This window comes from Rhinolophus sinicus, chromosome 1, assembly GCF_057876585.1.
Source record: "Rhinolophus sinicus isolate RSI-liver-muscle chromosome 1, RSI-T2T, whole genome shotgun sequence".
Classification (NCBI taxonomy): Eukaryota; Metazoa; Chordata; class Mammalia; order Chiroptera; family Rhinolophidae; genus Rhinolophus; species Rhinolophus sinicus.
In genome coordinates, this window is record NC_142501.1 from 161,984,877 (window position 1) to 162,005,732 (window position 20,856).

Here is a 20,856-nt window from a genome sequence, read left to right on the forward strand (position 1 = left end):
GTTCCTTCTCCCTTCTGAAAATGTTTTCTCAAAAGTAGTTTCAGTTTTGGATCATTATCTCCCTACCCTACTCAGGATATGGCACAGAATTTCACGGGATGTTGGTACTCAATAGTGTCTGTGCCTCTTTTCAATATAAAGTAGGTAGGTACCTGCCAAATAGAGAGTTGTACAGCTTTATGTCAGTCAATCAGTTTTCAAATCGGTTACTTTGTCCAGGTAGGATGACATAAAATGTGACAGATAGTCCCTGAATCTTTATTCCTGATTCTAAAGTATGACTTTGGAGCTGTTATGCATTATAAAGAATAATGAGCAGCACTTAATGTATTTGGCAAACCCAGTTTATTTACATAATACATATTTCGCCATGCAGCTTGCAAATTGCTCTCAGTGTAATAAAGACAAGCACTATCTTGCTATTTAAAAATGCCTTTATATAGAAAGATAATTGTCTCTTAAATGAGTTAACCTTATAAATCACTATAGACAATTTAAAACAGTCATGGATAATTTTAAAATGTGAAGTCCGTTGGTAAAGAGCTTGTATAGTTTACATGTTGGTAAAATTAAAACCAGTCTTTTTAGTATTGTAGCCAAATAGTGTACTTTTAATCTTATTTTAACTGTACAAAAACAAAAATAAATATACATTATTACAAGGCTCAGATTTGTAGGCAATTTTTAAATAGTTATTCTTTAATGTTAACAATGTCTTAAAAATTTTGCCAGTAGTGATGTGCACACAGTAGGTGGTCAATAAATGCTGATATACAGAACTGTTTATAGTTGACAGCAATCCACATTCATTCATTCATTCCCTAGATTATAATAAATACATCATAGTAAAGTTAAGAATGAGAAAGGATAGCTTTTTTTTACAATATTTAACACTTTCATAAAAAGATGAAATGTTTACATAGTATAATTCTCCTTACAGTCAAGACCTTTTAAATTCAGAAAACAGTCTTCAACACATTATGCTCTTTTCATCTATTCAGATGCTAAGTATTAAATAATTCATATACTATAACAAAAATCCAGGACTATTTTTAAAAAATTAAATGAAAATAAAATTTAAGGTTCTATATGTTTTTTGAGATTTTATAACAAAAATTGTACCAGTTATAACAAAAATAACTAGACTTCTTCATTTTTAAATTAATTATAAATATTCAATGTATTTCGTTTGGCCACAATGACAAAATATCTATTTAAAAGCAGTATCATATATGCCAATAAGGATCTTTTTAGGGAAAATATATCCTATTATCATTACACCAAAATAGGAGATAAAACAGCCATTTTCAAAGTAGTGTTCCATCATAATAATGGGTACAAAACAGTGTGCCGTTAGCCCACTGGGGAAAATTCTCCTTGCTGAAGTACAGCATGGGGAATTTATATTCCGAAAACACTACACTGAAAAAAATACAAAATTTTACTGATGCGTAAACCATGGCATATTAAAGTAACATTTCTAATGTCAGATATACAAATGGCATTTGGGAAATAAGCTTCACCATCAGTTAACACTGCTGGTATTTAGTAATTCCAAGGTTCTGAAGAGATATCAGTAGTTAAAGCAGCTCATGTCAACCCAGTAAGAATCTTGGGTAATATTTTATATTCCAATGAACAATATGTTTTTATGAATGACTGCTTTAAGGGAATTAATTTATGCATATGAAAAAGACCAAAGAACAAGTATTAACTGTTGTATGATAGGACATTGAGATTTATTTGTTAACTATATACAAGAAAAAGCCAATTCAATGTTTCAGGCCCAAATATTAGATAGTATATATCAATACTTTGACTTATCAACACATGCATACACAGAGAAATACTAGAGCACAGGTGACTAATCCGTCATCAAATGGGGCATCTGCATGACTTTGTTCTAAGGCTTAAGGTAACATTTCAGGGTCAAGACTGGGCCATCTAGATTCTATGGCCTTGAAAGTAGCACCCATATAGCTGGGAACCCCCATCATCAGGAAATTTAGGACTGCAAATTCAGAGGTGAAAGCTCTTCTGGTGTAGGAATTTTGGAACCAAAAATCTGCAATACACTGGCAGGAGTTAATTATATGGACTTAAATAATATCTGAAATTAAAAAGCTTAACTGGTTGGTTATTAACTGCTTGGTTATTAGACCACAGAATTTGTCACCTGATCACACAATCAGTTTTTCATATGATTCTTCTCTGATGGGAAATGACAATGCAAGTTCTTTTCCTCTTCTCAATGCTTCTCTCAACTTAAAGGAGAAGAGGCTTAAAGTTTTTGTTCCAGCGAACTAAAAAATCCAATGTTCCTAGGGAGAAGAAAACCTACAGCTAAAGGAAATATTTTATATGCCAGTTTCTCACAGACCATGTATTTAAATGCTAGTGATGATTCGAAATCACTCTTCTAACTTGTGTTAAGCATAGGCTATCGCAACCCTTGCCTTGATTAGGCACTTGATCATCTACTGTAAATATTTTCTATCAAAGTAATCACATAGGGTGGCCCCATTTTATAATGGAGGTGAGCCCTTCCTAAGGAAATGAAGCTGGTGTTAAGTTAAATGAATACGACTTCTACACCAGTTATTTACATTCATTGTTATTCAGCTGTTTCTTCTGAATGCCAACTAATTTTCACTTTGTGTACAAGCAGCAAATTAGTAGTTTTAAGGGCCTGTAAAACAGTTACAATTACAGGTCCCCAAATATATATTTTTCCATTTTTATAAAGTATTACTCATGATATATTAAAGAAGAGGGAAAAGGAAAAACTAATGGGAATCTTAGAAATATTGGGGTATACAATTCCCCGTTATATATTGCTTAACAACTGAATACACCAGGTGGCCATACCTGAATTCACAAATGTGAAACATAGTCAGGACAAGGCTTGCTATGTCTGTACTGCATAACATACACTGTTGACTGATGCCACCAATATAACATCACTACTGCAAGGATATGCCATATTTGGTGGCTTGATCCGAGGTAGTTCAGTTGTCCTGGAAAGGAAGGTAGAGAGAAAAGAATATTGATTATTAATATTTTGACATTAAAATAAAAATACATTTCTATCTCTGGCCTTGGAAATATGGCTCAGCAGCAAAAAGATCTTGGCAGTCTCAAAGCACCTGGAGACTGACTCAAGATTAATTCAGACCCAATTGGTTTTTTTAAAAAAGGATTAATTCATATTTGAGTCTAATTTTAAGGTTTTAGTCATAAAGTACACTGGTAAATTTTAGAAATACTGTTCCAAATGTGTTTTCAAAATCTAACTTGGTTAATTTCAGGAATTTGACCTTTAGTCACCCATTTGTCAATTTATGTATTTGGTGAAGAAAAGACATTCCATGAGAGAAGCAAAGGAAATTAGTGCTACAAATACTAGAGTGAGAGATAAGAAGCAGATACACTGTTGTGTTTGGATGTAAGTCTGCTTGAAGCACTTTTTATTTTATTTATTTGGATGTAGGTCTGCTTGAAGCACATATAAGCAGGTGTGTTAGGAGAAAATTCAGACCTGAATCTTGTGCCATCATACTAAGGAGTAACCTGCAAAATGTAATTAGTAATGGGTTAATTAAGGTTGATTAGTTTGTATACAACTTAGGAGAACTATTTAATTTTTCTGTGGTTAAAGGTTAAATTCCAAGGAGATTAAATTATTAACATGGGGGAAGCCTTTTGAAAAATAAAATAATGACAAAATACAGAGCTATAGAATTTTAAATGTAAATAATTTACTCATGGTGCTTCTATGGTCATATCTCTAACTTTCTCTATTTTCTTACCAAGAATAATACTCAGTATAGTATGTAGGTTTTAAAGTGTAAATCAACAGAATTCTTACTGTATGGGTTCTTAGCCCTTTTATTGGGCCCCTTTGACAGTCTAGTGAAGCCCACAGACTCATTTTTAAAAACCTAAAACACAGAGGATTACAAAGAAAATTGATTATATTGTAATAGGAGTATCACAGATCCACTTAATTCTGTCCATGGACTAACTTATTTAGCTAAAGGACCCGGGAGGGTCCTTGGACTCATCAAATACCACTGTGATGTTTATGTATTTTTAAACATTTAATGGAAGCTTAAAGTAAGTTCTTAGCTTTAAGTTTTTTTGATTTTACAGTATTCACCACCATTTCACCATGGCTATATGTGTTTATCTTTACAGCCAGATCATAAACGAAGACTGGCTAGAAGGTTTTTAAGCCATTCGTTCATGAACATCTGAGACTCTCACTTTCATCTGTAAAGACTTTTCACTTTTCATGGTTTCCATGTCTATACTGCTCAAAAGTACCTGTACTCCACCACACATTCAGCTACATGGGGCACATTTTATGTCAAGTTCATCTTGCAGAAGTTATATAATACTTGACCTTTTATAGGTGTTCTACATTAGACAAGTAGGAACTCTGCATTTGAATCTTTTAAGGCCTAAAAACACTAGAGAAATTTCATGGTTTAATTTTCTACACATGTCTGTTGACACAGAGGAAACAATTCTTAAAAGAATTATTGATAAAGTGATACAAAAATTTATTTTACCAGAACCTGTTTTCTGAGGAAAATTGTGGCCCTGCCCGGAGGATGGGTGATCTTCAATTCAGGGACATGTCCTCGTTAGGTTCCTGAATCCTACTGTTTACACGCAGGTTCTTCTTTGTATTCCATTCTTATTAAAACTCAGTGGAGAAAAACCAAGTGCAAAAAGGAATGCCTGAGGTTCTGTGGTTTATTCATTCTCTAGATCAGGGTTTGCCATCCTTTCTGCTTTCCCAACCTATGACGAGTGGCACAATCCTATCTTCCATTCACTGTGGAAGGGATTCTTAATCCAGGAGAAAGGGGGTACAAGTTTACAGTCTGAATTTAAACTACTCCCCTACTTCTCGCCCCACAAATTGAAAAATCACTGCTTTATGTACTCTGTCATTCTCAGCTCACGCTGAAGCTTACCTGGACGTCCACATCCTGTCCCTTACCAACCACGTTTCATCTGTGGGACCGGGGCTGAGGGACAGCATTTTAATTATAACTGCTAACATTATTATCGAGTGCTTACTACTTGTGGGGAACTGTGAGAAATGTTTCATGGGCATCCTTTCATGTAATCCTCACATGAAGTCCATGAGAGCGAGTATAATCTCCAAGCTGAGGAAACGAGCTGAGAAAGCTTAACTAACTTTTTTAGCTCATACAGCTATTAAGTGTCTGGTGTGGGACCTGAATCCAAGCAGCCTGACTCCAGAGCTGAAGCTCCTAAACAAGCACGTGCATGTTCTGCAGACGCTGTTCACTCTACCCAGTGTCCTCTTTGTTATTTTCTATCAGAAATTTTTTCTCTGGACTAAAGAGCCAGGGAAATCTGAGTGACTAGCTTGTGTGTATCTTGTGGACAGGAAAACCCTTTGCTTTCATTATTTTCCTCTAGTGCTGGGTGCCAGGAAGCTGAAAGCCAGATTGGTGGCCTTCATCTGTTTTGTAGAACCTTCTGGTGGATATATTGTGAAGTGATCCTAAACCTGGCTTCTTACTATCTTCTTAGTTTCCTTGTTTTGTTATTCTTGTTATTTTATATACGTCTTCATATAAATTAATTTTTCAGAACAAGTTGGTACATAAATAGGTAAATGGTAATTGATAATTAGTGTACCACAAAAAACTGGCTGGGAGTTCAGAAGACTTTGTCACTAGGTCACAACTGGTGGTAACTCCACATACTGGACTCAATTCATATTGTGAGGATAAAAGAAAAGTCTGTGAAACTTCTTGAAAGTTAAAGTCTTAGATAACATTTGCGAATAGGTGAGCCATTCTCTAATCAATAATACTGAAAAACAAATCTAAGTTTTGATGCTGTGAAGCATATACGTCAACCACATATTTAGAATAAAGTTACAGAATCGTTCTAAGAGCAGCACCTACCTGGAAAGTACCGTTCTGGAACTTTGGAAATGTAGAACAGGAAAGCAAGAAGAGCAATCACATACATCACAACTACACGGGGTGCAAAGTCCTGTAAAGCAAAACATATATATATATTTTTGACAGATCTTCCTACTGTGACTGGATTCCCAATTTATTATAAATCTAATTCACAGGTGAGGTAAAATTCATAGGTGGAATTTAAGTCTCTTAAATCTGAATTGCAGTTGCAGACAGTCTCCAATAATAGAAACCTCGCTGCCAATACTGCAGGAAGCAGTGTACAAGAGTCGGCATAGACAGTGCCCTAAAGGTTAGGGTACTAAAGCTTTAACGGGACTGAAGGTCCTACAATCTACAACCCCATCTACAATATAGGTGTATGGGTGGCACGCATATGGGAATGGAGTTAAACATATGAATAAGCAAAGAGACTAAGGACCAGGGATTTGTGGCTGGAAAAACCAAAGAGGTTCGGCCCAATAATAAAATCTGTTCCACCATTCCAGAAAAATAGTCCTCTGGAATACTACTATATGACATAATCCTCTCATAGTGCTACTGAAAAGATTTTCCTTGCCCTGAGAAAATCAGCGAGCTATAATTTATACATACTATTTCTAATTCTGGTTATAAACCTAATTTACCAAGAAACCATTTAAGAAATAGATAAATTACTTTTCTTCCAACTCTTCAAGTATTTGGGAATTATCATAGCCCAACCTAAAGCCTATATTCTCAGATTAATCAACCTCAGATTTCTCAAACCTTCTAGAACATAACTCTACCTTGCTTAAGTGCTGTTCTTGCTTTTTTTTTTTTTTTTTTTTAAGGAGGCGCAGCTCACAGTGAGCCATTCAGGGATCCAACCGGCAACCTTGGTGTTATCAGAACCACACTCTAATTGGCCATCCCGTTCTTGCCATCTTTTAAAAATTAGAGCTTATTGGAGAATTTCTCCAGAAGTCTCCCTTTGTTGCTCCACTGGAATTATCTGTGAGCGTGTTAGATTTCCATCTTTGAGAAACACTGTTTTCCTAAGCCATATTTCTTTAAGATTGCTGAATATGGGAAAGTTCCATTTTTTTTCTTTTTCTGAATTTCTCTAAAATCTTCTGCCTTAATGGGTCTGGTTCCCTTTCTTTGTTATTATAGGGATGTATCAGCTCATCCCAAAATTTCATTTTTGGTTAGAATGAAATCGAGTGACAGTTCCCTATTCCATTTTTTTAATGTTTTTTTAGGGAATCACAACTGTCGGAAAATGATGTTTTCACAGATATCAATATAATCACTACTGCTCCCCTTTCTCCCAATTTCCTAACCTTGGGAAGGAAACATCACCCTTGTCCTCAAGTGGCCAGACAGGTCCTATCACTCAATTCACTAGATCAGAGCTTCCTCTTTTCAGTTTTATACCTAAGTGTTTCTCACCACGCAAGATATATGTAAACCGAGTATTACTCCCCTTTCTAAAAAAAAAAAAAAAAAAGTCTGATTCTTTTTAATACAACCTCCATTTAAATCCCCATATGCCAGATGGAGTTCCCATTGCAACAAGTGCATGTGATTTCTGCTAGATTTTGGGGCATGTTTACTTACAAGTTCTGACAATTAAGTTCGTGAATTTGTTACAATGATGTTGCTAACATTTTTTGATGTCAGAGGGATTATTCATTATGAATTTGTACCAGCTGGACAGTTAACCAAGTTTACCATTTGGAAGTGCTGAAAAGGCTGCTTGAAAAAGTTAGACAACCTGAACTTTTTTTTTTTTTTTAATTTTTATTTATTTATTTTTTTAATTAGTTTCAGGTGCACAAGACAAAGCAAAACTTAGACGTTTATCATTTATATCCCTCACACTGTGTGAACCCCCCTCCCCCATCCACTATCCCTCTGTACGTTCCCAAAACCTCTCACCTTCCCCTTATCCCCACCCCCCCGCCCCTCTAGCAACCCTCTGTTTTTCCTCCATGACAACCTGAACTTTTCGCCAACAATTCATGGCTCTTACATCATGACAATGCACCAGCTCACATGGCAATGTTTGTGAGGGAGTTTTTAGACATTAAACAAATACCTGTATTGGAACACCCTCCCTACTCACCTGATCTGGCCCCCAACGACTTTCTTTACCCAAAGATAAAGGAAATATTGAAAGGAAGACATTTTGAAGACATTCAGGACATCAAGGGTAATCTGAAGACAGCTCTGATGGCCATTCCAGAAAAAGAGTTCCAAATTGCTTTGAAGGGTGGACTACGCACTGGCGTCGGTGCATAGCTTCCCAAGGGGAGTACTTCAAAGGTGACTGTAGTGATACTCAGCAATGAGGTATGTAGTACTTTTTCTAGGATGAGTTCGCGAACTTAATTGTCTAACCTCGTATGTTAAAAATTCTCAACTTTACTCTCTAGTGCATACTTAAGGCCGTTTTATACAAATCTCTAAGACCCTTAAGTCATATTTATAATCCTCTGCTCAAAAATACTAAGGAGTTCTCCCTGATGCACTCCAGCTGTTCTCCTGCAATACCTAACTCTAAGAGCTCTTGTTTCTCAATGTCTTTTCCTCCGTGGGTGAAATATGCTTCCATGGCTCTAACTACCAATACAATAATGATTTTCAAATCTTCATCATTAGTCCCAGGCTCTAAGCTAAATTCCATCTCCACTTTTACATTCCACAGGTACCTCAAACTCCACAGGTCCAAGAAAAATTCCTTCCCAACCCCTCCTCTACACACACACATAAAACCCAACTGCTCCGACTTCTGTACTTGCATTATCCCTGCCTCCGCTGACAAAGCTAGAAACGTGTGATTCCTCCTCAACAGGTAAAGACTAGGGGGTACTCACAAACTAAGGGTAAGAGAAAGAGAATTATGACTATTGTTTCACAGGAAGCCATCTCAGAAAAAAAATGGTAGACTTCTATTTCTGCAAAGTATGCTCATTTAAATGGGCTGAAAATTATGGCATCAATATGCAATTATAAATATGCTCTCAAACGACTAAGACCCACCCACTTGGCCTGATTACACTACTTTACCCAACAGGAATAAAACTGAAAGGACACAGAATATGGGAAATATATGGACTACACTCAACCTACCTGTACAATAGGAGCACTGATGCCTCCATTGAGCCAAACCCAGTGAAGAGTAGGAATCACTCCATAGCCCGTAACAGAACAAAAGATGACAGAGCGGAGCCTCTGCCACTGCTGAGTGAGGTAATTGGGATGGATTTGCGCAAAGAACACGGCCAGGATCATCGCCAGCACTGTGACCAGGTACACCTGACGCCAATACTAGGATGAAAGGAAGTCACATGGTGATTGTTATTAACGACAGGGAAGGGGAAATGTAACCTTGACTTCTGTATTACACATTCCAAACTCTATTGACTTGGTATTTTCATTTCTAAACATGATTACCTTCCTTTCTTAAAAAAGAAATGCATGTTCCATACAACTTTTAGGTTTCTCAGGATGACAAACCCAATTTCAAAGTGGGCGGGTAAGAAATCACATTTATAAAAAGCATTTTCTGAGTACAGTTTAAGTCCTGTAGAAACAAAGATGACTAAGGCATGGACCTGCCCAGTGGGTGAGTTCACAGGTGGGAGGGGCAGACAGGTAAACAAATGATTATAATCTGATGGTAGGTACTGTAACTACGTTATCAACAGAATGTTGTAGAACCACAGAAGAGGGAGTAATTAATGTTACCTGAAGTAGCTAACACGTGTTTGGCAGAGGAGATGACATCTAGGCTGGGTCTTCAGGAATATGGAAGATTTTGTGGGAAGAGGGAGCTCTCAAGGCAAAACAAACAGCACATGCAACAGGGAAGTTGTGAGAAGGGAGGCTGAAAGCCGGTGTACTGTCGGGCTACGTGTGTGGGACTTTACCACGCTGGTACTGGGGGAACAGCGGAGTTCCTTAAGAATGGGACGACACGGGTGTTTCTCAAACAATCTTTTTCAGGAAGATAACTCCGACATCAATGTAGAAAAGAAGGAAGTGGCAGGAAGATAGCTAGAAAATATTAGAATCATTGATTCAAGAAGGGAATGGGGGCTTGGGTTCTTGTTGAAATAGGAAGATGTGAACACTAGATTGAGGAGGCATTTTTGAAAGAAACTAAAGTCTCAACGGCTCACTGGATGTGTGAGAGGGCAGCAGAGGATGACTTGACTGTTTCTAGTATAAAAGGCCACGACACACATGGTTCTATTAATGGAACAAATACGTGAAGAGGATCCAAGTGTGTGTGTGTGTTTGGGGGGGGAAGGTGGGGGGCGTAAAGAATGTGCATTTTAAAATACATCAGGTTGGAAGGGCTTACAGAATATTTAGGTATCTAAGTGAGCACTTCAAAAGCTGGTCTTAAAGCTCAAAAGTGTGCATCACAGAAGACAGAGTTGTTAGCCTGGGCTCCAAGGACTTCTGTGGGGCTATCAGCTTCCTTTGTTTGGTTAGTTTGTGCCCAAATGTACATTCTCCTGGATGGTGGGTCTGTAGTTTGCAATCTCATCTCAAAGCAGCCTGTGTTCATTAAAAGGTAAAGAGCTACTATAGCAATTGAATATTTGGAAATGATTAGACACCAGAGGGAGGAAAACAATTTTTCCTTTAAATCATCATGGACTGTATTAGCTTCAGCAGTTCTCTTCTCTCTTTAATCTATCCTGGACTTCTAGTTCTTCTGAAGAGATTTACAAAAAGTGTTTGACTCATCTCTTTGATTATCTGATGTTTAGAATGAAGTAAACAGAAAACAGGTTTTAGAGAAATACAGAATAAGATAAGCAAAACAATTCAAATATTACATGACTGTACTCACTAAGCTCCTAGTTATCAGCACACCCCCCTAATTTTTTAAAAAGACATAAACACTTTCATGCAAAACGAGCACGTTGTGAAAGCTAGGCAGACGTGAATAGATTTAGCTACTAAAATCAAATTAATTTATAACAAGTTAATTGCATATATGTTTAATTATGTGCTTATGTTCTAAACCAATTAGGCCTAAAAAGCAAATGGCTCATGTGTAAGTGGCTTACATTCAAACCAAATGTATGATTTTTCTCTTTGTTAGTTTTATACTGCAGCTATGTCGACAGTTTTGTTATTGTGTAGAGATAAAAGTCTACACAAAACTCTTCTGTTTCTTCAATAAGTTAATTATGTGCTTATTCAGAAGTTCAAAGGAACCAAGGCAAGAAAACACAACACCTATATGAAAAGTAGAATGAAAATGTTTGAAGTTACTTACATTATTACAATAAAATGCGTAAAATACTCCAGAGACATAGCAGCCCAGTATTCCAACAGAAATTCCTGCATAATCTAATGCCATCCATCTTCGACAGGTTTTTTCTGATCGATGGCAAGAAAAGAGATGATAGCCCACAGAGCAGAGCATACAGACCTATGGGAAATAAAACAAAAGTGATAGTGAAACAAAAAGAAATTAAAGCAACTCATGCGTGATGCTGAGGGAAGTGGTGGGTCAAGCCCAGGCTTTCCAGTCAAACAGAGCTGGGCTTGGATTTTAGTTCTGTGCCTTATTGTCAGGCAAGCTATCTCATTTCTCTAAGCCTCCTCATGAGTGATTTCCTTATGGGTGAAATGGGGATAACAACCATAGAAAGAAAGAAAATTAAAATGACAGCTATTTTATAATGTAAAAATTTAAAATGAATAGCACGAGAATAGGAAAATTACACAATACAAATGTTTTAAAAATATCAACTGAGGCTTATTTTGATCTATGAACGAGTTTCTTTTTAAAAAGTACTTGTTATATAGGTAATACATGTCTTTAAAAAAAAAAATCAAAGAATATAGAATTGCACGATGTAAAAAAATAATCCCCTCTCAACTCAAATCTATTCCCCGAAGACAGCCACTGATAACATTTATGTCCTTTTAGATATTTCCAGTGAATATCAAATACCAATGATATAGAAGTCTACACACACAACACATACATATTGCTTTAGATTAATCAAATGGAATCACATTATACATTCTGTTCTGCAATTTGCTCTTTTCACAGATTTTTCATGTCTGTATGAGATTTCATTGTATACAGTTTACTTTGACGTTATCAGTTAAACATGACTTTGTTGTATATAAAAAAATAATTATGACTTATGCTGACTTTATATGGTTCTCAAATTGAGAGCAAAGGTAGTCTGATTCAATCAGTTGCTCTGAAAATTGAGAAGGTTTCTATGGCTGAACTCCCTCAGCCATTAAATACCTGCTGTGTGTCATGCACTGGAGATACAAAGATGATGAAACCTCTACTTTCAGAGAAGCTTTTCTGAATCCATTGAACAAATGGTGATATAAGAAGTCCTATAGGAAAAGTCAGAGCGGAGCACAGTGAGAAAATAAAGGAGGGAGGGTACTAGCTCTGTGGGTGGGTGTGTATATGTGCATTTGTGGGGTGGGAATTGTGGGAGGAAAAGAGCTTCATAGAAGGGCTGCCACCTAAGCTGGATTTTCAAAGGTTGACCTGGCATTCATCAAGGACATAAACAAAGATATTAGTGGTCCACAGGAAAAGCAGCATGTTGAGAAACAGAACCGTTAAGGAGTGCCATGTGGCCTTCTTTATGACCCAATTATAAATCCTATACATCAAGGAGTTTTCACTTCAGTATCATGGCCAAGTGTTAAAGGACTGAAGATCTGAAGTGTGCTCTTCCAGAAAGGCTGAGAAAGGAGGTTACAGGTGTAGCCCTGGGGAGCAATGACAAGAGCCTGTACTAGATCAGTGACAGTGGGGGTGGACAAAACAGGACAAACAATATAAAGTAGGTCAAATTGATCAACATTTTGTAAGCGACTGCTAAGGCAGATAAATGGTCATCGAGCTATTCTGTAGTCTGGTCATTAAACAAACCTAATCAGTCGCCATAGCCTCGATATCAATATTCAAAACACTGTACCTGGCGACAGTCTCATTTCTTCGCCCATTGTCTAAAATCCTTATTGGTCTATGGCTTTGGCTATTCAGCTACAAGTCAGTTTATTGACCCAATTACACATAATTTTAAGAAGCTTTGTTATTTGTTTTCTCAGATTATCCCTGAGATTCAACATCATAAATCCAGAAAATATGAAGGTGTTTATTCTCATTGACAGGAAAAGGTCTCAGTGTTACAATGTTGAGTGACAGAACAGCAAGCAGAGATGATGCGAGCTTGGAAGTAGGCAGACAGGTAGGCAGGTAGGCAGGTGTGAGGCAGCTGTGCGGACACAAACGTCGGGAGGAATTTTAACCCAAGTGTCAAATGTGGTTACCTTGGAAGTAGAATTTCAAGTTGCCTTTTACTTTCTTCCATATACTTTTGTGTATGCTTGAATTTGTCCATAAGGATATCTTATAGTGATAATAAGCAACAATAATAAAGCTAATTTCTTTGTGAAAAGGAAAATAAAAGAGGAAAGAGAAAAACTATAGTAATCAAAAGGAAAGTACAATATGCAGTGTTAATAGAGAGCCCTGAGTTTCAAAAAAATTAACCTAAACTTAGTACGTCCTATTTTAAAAGGGATGTTTTATTGTTAACTTCCTTAAAAAAACTGACTGAAAATCACCTGGAAAATTGACTATTTCAGTTTTCTGGAGTTTCCTTTTGTGGGACATGTCACTCCAACAAAGTAGACAGATAATTAGTGTGATATCCTACATCTAAGCTACTCGGCCTGATAACCAAATACCTCACAATCTGGCTCCTGCCTCTCTCTCCAGCCTCATCTTTCTCCATTCTCCTAGGATCTAACTACAAAGACCAACACCGGCAAGTCCAGAAAGAGCTGAGCCGTCTTTTGCTTCTGGGCCTTTATAAAAACTATTCGTTGTTGTTGTTTACATGTCCTGCCGCACTGTCCCTTCTGCCCTCCTATCTGAGAGACCTGCTCTTTATACAGGTGGGTTTTGTTCAGCACCGTGTGCCCTGCGCTTAGCTTAGTGCCTGGATGTAGATAGGACGCATTTCAAAACTATTTGCTGGACTGAATGGAAATGAACTGAACATAGGGAAAGGCAAGCTTAGATTCTCCTCTTCTCTGAGACATAAAGACCTCTCTGGGAAAGTTCAAAGCCCCTGAAATCGCATTCTATTAATCAGAATGTCGTCTATTAATCTGTTTGGGAGGAAAGCACTGAGCATATCAAATGGGTAGAAGTGAAATGAGAAAAAAATGTTATGTGCTTTAAAAATTAAATGTAAATCAATTATTAATACATATATTTATTATTTACCATGCTGCCTGCTGATTCTAAGAATTTGGGAAAATTGGGTGAACAAGTTATAAATACAACTTCATAAAAACAACAGAAATGATATTTTTCAAGTAGGGAAGATGTGCTCATTTGTCTTTAGTTGTACATTGTGTAACAGAAAGACCATTGCACTACCAGTTAGGAGAACAGGATTTTACTGTTCTGCTGAATGACCCAAGGCAGGTCACTGTAACATGCTGAGTGTTTCCTCATTGGCAGTTGCTATAATTATTTTGTCTTTATAGTTTTGCAATGCATTGTTTTTTTAGGCCAATATGAAAATTAATGCATGTACTCTGAACTAACATCAGCTGTGGCTGGGTGATGAAGGGATAAAGGGCAGGCCTAGGGGGAAAGGAAAACATGGTGGGATTCTGAAAGTAGATAATATCCATATAACTAACAGGACAGTAGAAACCGGTTTTGCTTATTAATGATTATTAAGAGCATCTTAGTCTGATAAGATACAACTGACATTTTAACTATAAAAAAATTGATTCATTTTCATCTTAAAACCAGAGATGGATTCTACGGTATGTTTAGGCGCCAGTCAGGACAAAAATTAAACCTGAGAAAAAGTATACTTTAAAAAATACTTAGAGAAAAAGTGATTTTCTAATAATAACAACACAAAAACAACAGAGTATTCTTTCTCTCAAAGAAATTTAAAATATTATTCCAGAAACTAGAATTTAAAAAAAAGTGGGGGCGGGGGGGGGGGGAGATGTTCCTGGTATATTTCTCGATCATTTAAGTTTGAAGTTTTAACTTGAGTCAAATGATGAAAATCATAATGAAAGCAACATCTGTGCAGCTGGCTTACAGATTCATCTTTCAGGCAGAGTAGCAGCAGGTTAACTACGGGGCGTACTGGTTGTGGTTGGAGGAGGTGAGATGACAGCTGTTGCTTTTCATTTTTATGTTTTCCTGTACTTTCTGCATTTTTTTTTTTAACTTAAAAAATGTGAACAGGATTTTGGTCATTTGTTTTCTTCTTTAGAATTATCTGTTTTTACAAAAGTATTAAATGTAACTTTTAAAGGTACTATACAGATTCTTGAAGAAAAAGTGCTAAGGAACTAACAAATACAAAAGGTAGAGAGGAGGAGAAACTGAAAGTATTTGAAACTAGGCAAGTGTAAAAGGACCAAAGGAAATGAACAGTAAGGCGGTAGAAAAGATCAATACCAGCAAAACAAGACATTAAAATTAAGATGGCATAGAAACAACAAATACAAAACTCAAAGACATATAAATAAGGAAAAAGATGAGAAGTTTTCCCAAAGTTTTAGCAGACACTAGTATTCTACTTCAGCCAGAAAATATAGTACAATCAGATTCCTATCCCTGTATTTATCTTAAAGCAGAGATGTCTAAAAAGGGAAAGAGAAAAGGAAACAAAGAAATGTTCTCAATCTTTAAGACTTATTGGATTTAAAATATAATCTAATAATAACATCCAAATACACTTCCATAAAACATACTTTTGGTGCTTGTACTATGAAAGTGGACAAGCTAACCTTATATGCTATTTTAGGGCTCTTTAAACCAAGAGTTGGGTGTGAAGTAAGGTCACCTACCCAAGCTTTTCTGACTAAAGTTCTCTTTACCAATAATAGTGTTTGTGAAATGACTTACCTGGAAGCAGAAAAGACAAATAGAACAAATTACAAAATCTTCTCTGGACGCACTTGCTGAAGGTAGCACAGATGTCATGTCATATATTCCCAGTGTAAAGAAGAGAAAGAAACCCAGCAAATGACTCCAGATGTTTACTGTCTCATTAGATAAAATAAACAAACTGGAAAACAAAACAAAACAAAACAAAAAAACATGCAGCTCAGATGCGTAGTGGCTCGCTCACTATCAGCATTTAAAAAGTTAGAGATAATTTTTCTGTTAAAGTAACACCTGCTACTTTAACCCCTTAACCCCATCTTTGCCTTTCTAAATTTGATATATCATTTAGTTTAATTAATCTTTCTTCAAGTTTTTCAACAACCAATCCTGGGATCTTAGAGCTTTTTTGGTGCTCACCTGTATTATCATATTTACCATTTTCTTCCTTTAAGGATTAGAGTTATTTATGTATAAATTCCATCTCATTCTCCAGCCTATCAACCCCCTGATCGCTGGCACCATTCATGTTTATGACACTACTGTGCCATGTACAGTGTCTTGCTCAGATTAGATGCCAAATGTCTACAGAACTGAATGTGCAGATTAAAACCGGATGTTAGCTCCTTTGATGTTCAATGATAGGTATCTGAAAACCGGCCAAGTGTTAGGATAGGCACAAACTTAAGCTACCTTTTTAGTCTTTATTAAGTGCAAATGCGAAGTTCAATGGACTTGACAGCAGAATAAATGCAAATTGATCCACTGGAAATGTCCTTTAAGATAGGCATGCTGCGATTGTTTTGAAACCAAACTAGATTCCAGGTGGCACGAGTTTATCCTTTTTAGGAATAATAGGTTACTTTTAAGATCAGTACTTTTTGCTCTTTTTCAAAATACTGACTGACTGGTTGTAGTTTAAGTAGTTTTGGCAGCGCAAGTTGGTGTAGTGTGTACCACGCCGACCACGACTGAGGCTCACTGTCCCTTCAGCCCACCCTCTGCAACAAACTAGCTCTGTGATCATGAGCAAGTCATTAACCTCTCTGGCTTCAGTTTATCTATAAAACAAGGGAGCTGGGTTAGACGCTGCTGCAGGTCCCCTTCAGCTCCTTCCTTAATTTTGTTAAATGCTTCTCCAGCTGTGGATAAGAACTCATCTGATTACTTATCGAAAGGTGACATCATGACTAAAGATTAAAATATTCTTGCAAAATCTAATCTTTCTAAACTAAGGTCTTTGACCTTCACTGATTCAGAATCCTTATTACCATGTTTCCCCGAAAGTAAGACCTAACTGGATAACCAGCTCTAATGTGACTTTTGGAGCAAAAATTAATATAAGACCTGGTCTTATTTTACTATAATATAAGACCGGGTCTTATATACGTAACATAATATAAGACCAGGTCTTACATTAATTTTTGCTCCAAGAGACGCATTAGAGCTGATTGTCCAGCTAGGTCTTATTTTCAGGGAAACGCGGCAATAAGCATTAACATATAATTCTAACCTACTGAATTTGCACTGTCACCATGGTTCTCATTTTCTCAAGTCATAAACATAGCAGGTGTCACACTATCAAACAATCATCAAGAATAAAGTGAACTTTGCATCATGAATTTCAGGCTTTATCCTTTACACACATCAAGTATACAGACTACTTATATGGGGGAGGGGTGATTAGGATATAGGAATGTGAGGGAACATATCTAACTATTGGACTGTTTTGACAACACTTCTATGCTCTGCCTATTGCCTCAGAACTTTTCATTTTGTGAAACTCAGTATAAGCTGATGAACTGATCCAAGAGGCACAATCTTGGCATGTTCCAACTAACAAAGTATTTGGCAGAATAGTTGTGATATACAAAACCTCTCCTTATCTCCAAAATCTGCCCTTTTTACTCCTGGCAGGTAAAAGAATACAGGGCAGAAGCTGCACTGGAAAAGACCAGGCTGGTGGGAAGAATACTTGGAAGGATATCCCCAGCAGAAGATCTACTCTTATTCTATGAGAAGTTAGACCCACACTCTCTTCAGCTTCCAAATCAATAATCATCTCCATCATTGTCGTCTGCTTAGCTTTGAAGTCAATGGGCATGATGACAAGTCACCATTCATTGTGTGTTTAGGGCCTGTGTAGCGTTTTACATACACAATCTCATTTAAACCTTATCACTTTCTGAAGTGGCTATTGTGATCACCCTCAGTTTTACAAAATACGGCTCAGAGAGGTTAACTCTTGTTCAAGGTCACACAGCTGTAAAGTGACTGATCTGGATACCCAAGTTTTCTTTTTTGACACACAGCCCAAGATCGAAGCACTAGATTTCATTTCTCAATCCATAAGATGTGGACTAACATCAGAATGCAGAGCACCACTGCTAGGTGGGTATAAAATATTTAAGGTAATTCACTACCTGTTCTATCCTGCGGAACGTCACATCCACAGCAGGGCCCAGCTCTGATTTCTGGTGTAATAACTTATGCACAGGAAGCATTAGGGAGGAAAAGAGTACTTAGGATTCAAACTGTGAAGTCCTGTGGGCCATGCATTAAAGCCAAGAAGAGATGGACAGTGATGTCACCTGTGACTGTGAGTCACAGAAACACTGTGACTCAAGGCCAGGGCAAAGGAACTGGGGAAAGACCATGCTGAAAAGATCAAGAATCAGTCACGTGGTTGCTGCTTGTGCAATTCAACAGCCCACGTTACAGCACTGGGGTTTGTCACCATAGTGACCTGGATGGAGCTAACCAACGTCTGTATCTTAATTCTCTTACAGTGGAGTCCTGTATGTAAGTGTGCACAGTGAGTTTTAACAGAAAGCTATTCTAAGAATTAGAACATTAATTTTTCAGTTTTGTTTTTTTAAAGCCAGGCTTTCAAGGGGCTCTTGGTTTTAAAGGTGTGGATGATGACGGAATCCCCCTCATAGAGATATCTCTATAGTGCTCTAGTGTAGGGTGGTGCCCGTTATAGGCTCTCTTTGCTATAGTGCTTTTCATACACAGCATTTTTCACAATGGTTATTATGTAATAGTGTAATTATCTCTTTAATGTGTGTCACCCAGGCTTGACCTTAGCAGCGTCATGAGACTAAGGGCCATGTCTGATTTTCTCTGCACGACCTGGTATAGTGCCCGAGGGTTGGGGCTCCATAGTATCTGCTGAATGAATGAACCAGAGGTTTCTAAGTGTCTTTGGCAATGTGAACTCGTTTCCTACTATACAGACATTTGTCTGGCCCCAAACATCTGAATTTCCATGGGGATACTCTAGTTTAAATAAACAAAACGGAGGTAATACACAGGGGCAAGTATGGCTCAACCATTGTCAGTGGGATCGATTCCAACCTGTATCCCAATAAGCACCAACGGGAATAAAGGATATGAAAACCTCTGTAAACAGCAAAGCCTCCATAGGAGAGTTGGTGATGATGATCATTGTTACTATTGTTATTATTCCGTGGATCAAGTACCCCGGCGGAGGAGGGCAGATCACGAGAGAGGACAGGTGGCAGAAAGGGATGAAAAGAATGGGACAGCTAGAAATGATGGGGACGGGAGAGACGGGGAAAGCACCGGGGCGAGCAGACAAAAAGGCTGCAGGTGAGGAGGCGGGGCGGCGGCGTGTCCCCCAGGCGCGCCCAGCGGAGGCAAACAGACTGTACCTTTTGATACACAGCCTGGAGGGCAGGTAGGCCCGGTAGCCGTCGGTGATATACGGGTTATCCTTCAGGGACACTGGGATCTGCTCGTAGGTGTAGAGGCGGATGCCGCGGGGTACCAGGACCGGCCAGTACTGGTAGCTGCCCAGCTCGATGTAATGCGCGCTCTTCAGCAGCTTCTGATGCATCCTTCCCGGCCGCCGCCGCTCCCCGACCGGGAGGCTCGCCCAGGCCCCGCCTCCCCGGGGAGGGGGCTTCGCCGCCGCAGCCCCCGCCCCGGAGCCCGCGGACGCTGTGCGAGGTCCTGCGGCGCCGCCGCTGCCCAGGCCCGGATCCGAACACTCAGTGGCCACCGCCGTCAGCGCCGCGGCGGACCGGCGGCGTCGCAGCCCTCTCTGACGTCAGCACGTCGCGGCGGGCCCCGCCTCGGCTGGGGCGGGGGCGCGGAAGTGAGGCGGGGCGCGCGGTTCGCGTGCGGGGCGCCGGGGTCGCTGGAGCAGCGCGGCTCGGGGGCGGCCGGCGTCTCCCGGTGTTGGTGAGAAGAGGGCGGAACTATACAGGCGAATACAAGCGGTTTTTCCTTTTTCTGTTTTTAATTAAAAGCAATAATTGTTCAATTTTTAAAAATCAAGGGGAAAATTCACTGGAAGTAAAACAAGAGCTAGAGCTAACTCTTCTCCGGTGATGCTTAGAATCTTTCACCCGTAATGTCAGAAGGAAACTTAAAGTTTTCTAAGCTAAGGCCAGCCCTTTGCAAGTAGTTAGAAATAGAGGAAACCTGATGCACAAGAACATTTACCAAATCGAGTATCCACTAAACCATAAAGAGAGCCTCAACATATTCAATGCGTTGAAACCGTTCAGAGTATGTTCCCTGACCACAACAGAATGAAACTAGAAACAAACAACAAAACTGAAAAACCCCAAATGTCTGAAATTGAAACAGAACACTGGTAAATATTTCATGGTTGATGAAGAAATCACAATGGAAATGAGAAATTCTGAACTAAATGATAAAGATAGAACATACAAAACTTAGGGTGCAGCTAATACAGTACTCAGAGGAAAAGTTGTAGTTTGGTTTCCGGCTATGAATTGTGATGCAAATGCTTACTTATAATGGCAACGGCAAAACATGGGTTTTTCCACCCATATATGTAGAACCCTTAGCCCACTGATCACTCATAGTACCTATTATTTATTTGTTGTTTTTATGTTAATAATACTGAAGCTTGAGAGGCAGTATGGCTTAGTGATTAAGTACTGAGCTTTGAATCCATATTGCTAGCTATGTGCCCTT

At 38.3% G+C, this 20,856-nt stretch overlaps 1 protein-coding gene and 1 long non-coding RNA gene across 2 annotated transcripts; both read right to left on the minus strand.

Moving 5' to 3' along the window:
• Positions 1 to 328: 328 nt before the first annotated feature.
• On the minus strand, positions 329 to 19,953 carry PAQR3 (progestin and adipoQ receptor family member 3). The gene is made up of 7 exons (XM_074324415.2): positions 19,560 to 19,953; positions 15,904 to 16,066; positions 11,239 to 11,394; positions 9,072 to 9,269; positions 5,955 to 6,045; positions 2,869 to 3,017; positions 329 to 2,321 (listed from the first exon to the last, which is right to left on the minus strand). The coding sequence occupies exons 1-6, from the start codon at positions 19,742 to 19,744 to the stop codon at positions 2,875 to 2,877; spliced, it is 936 nt and encodes a 311-aa protein (XP_074180516.1). The 5' UTR covers positions 19,745 to 19,953; the 3' UTR covers positions 329 to 2,321; positions 2,869 to 2,874.
• On the minus strand, positions 6,758 to 9,065 carry LOC148759292 (uncharacterized). Its single transcript, XR_016018748.1, has 2 exons — positions 7,939 to 9,065; positions 6,758 to 7,713 (listed from the first exon to the last, which is right to left on the minus strand). It is a non-coding gene; the product is annotated as an uncharacterized LOC148759292 (long non-coding RNA).
• Positions 19,954 to 20,856: the final 903 nt, after the last annotated feature.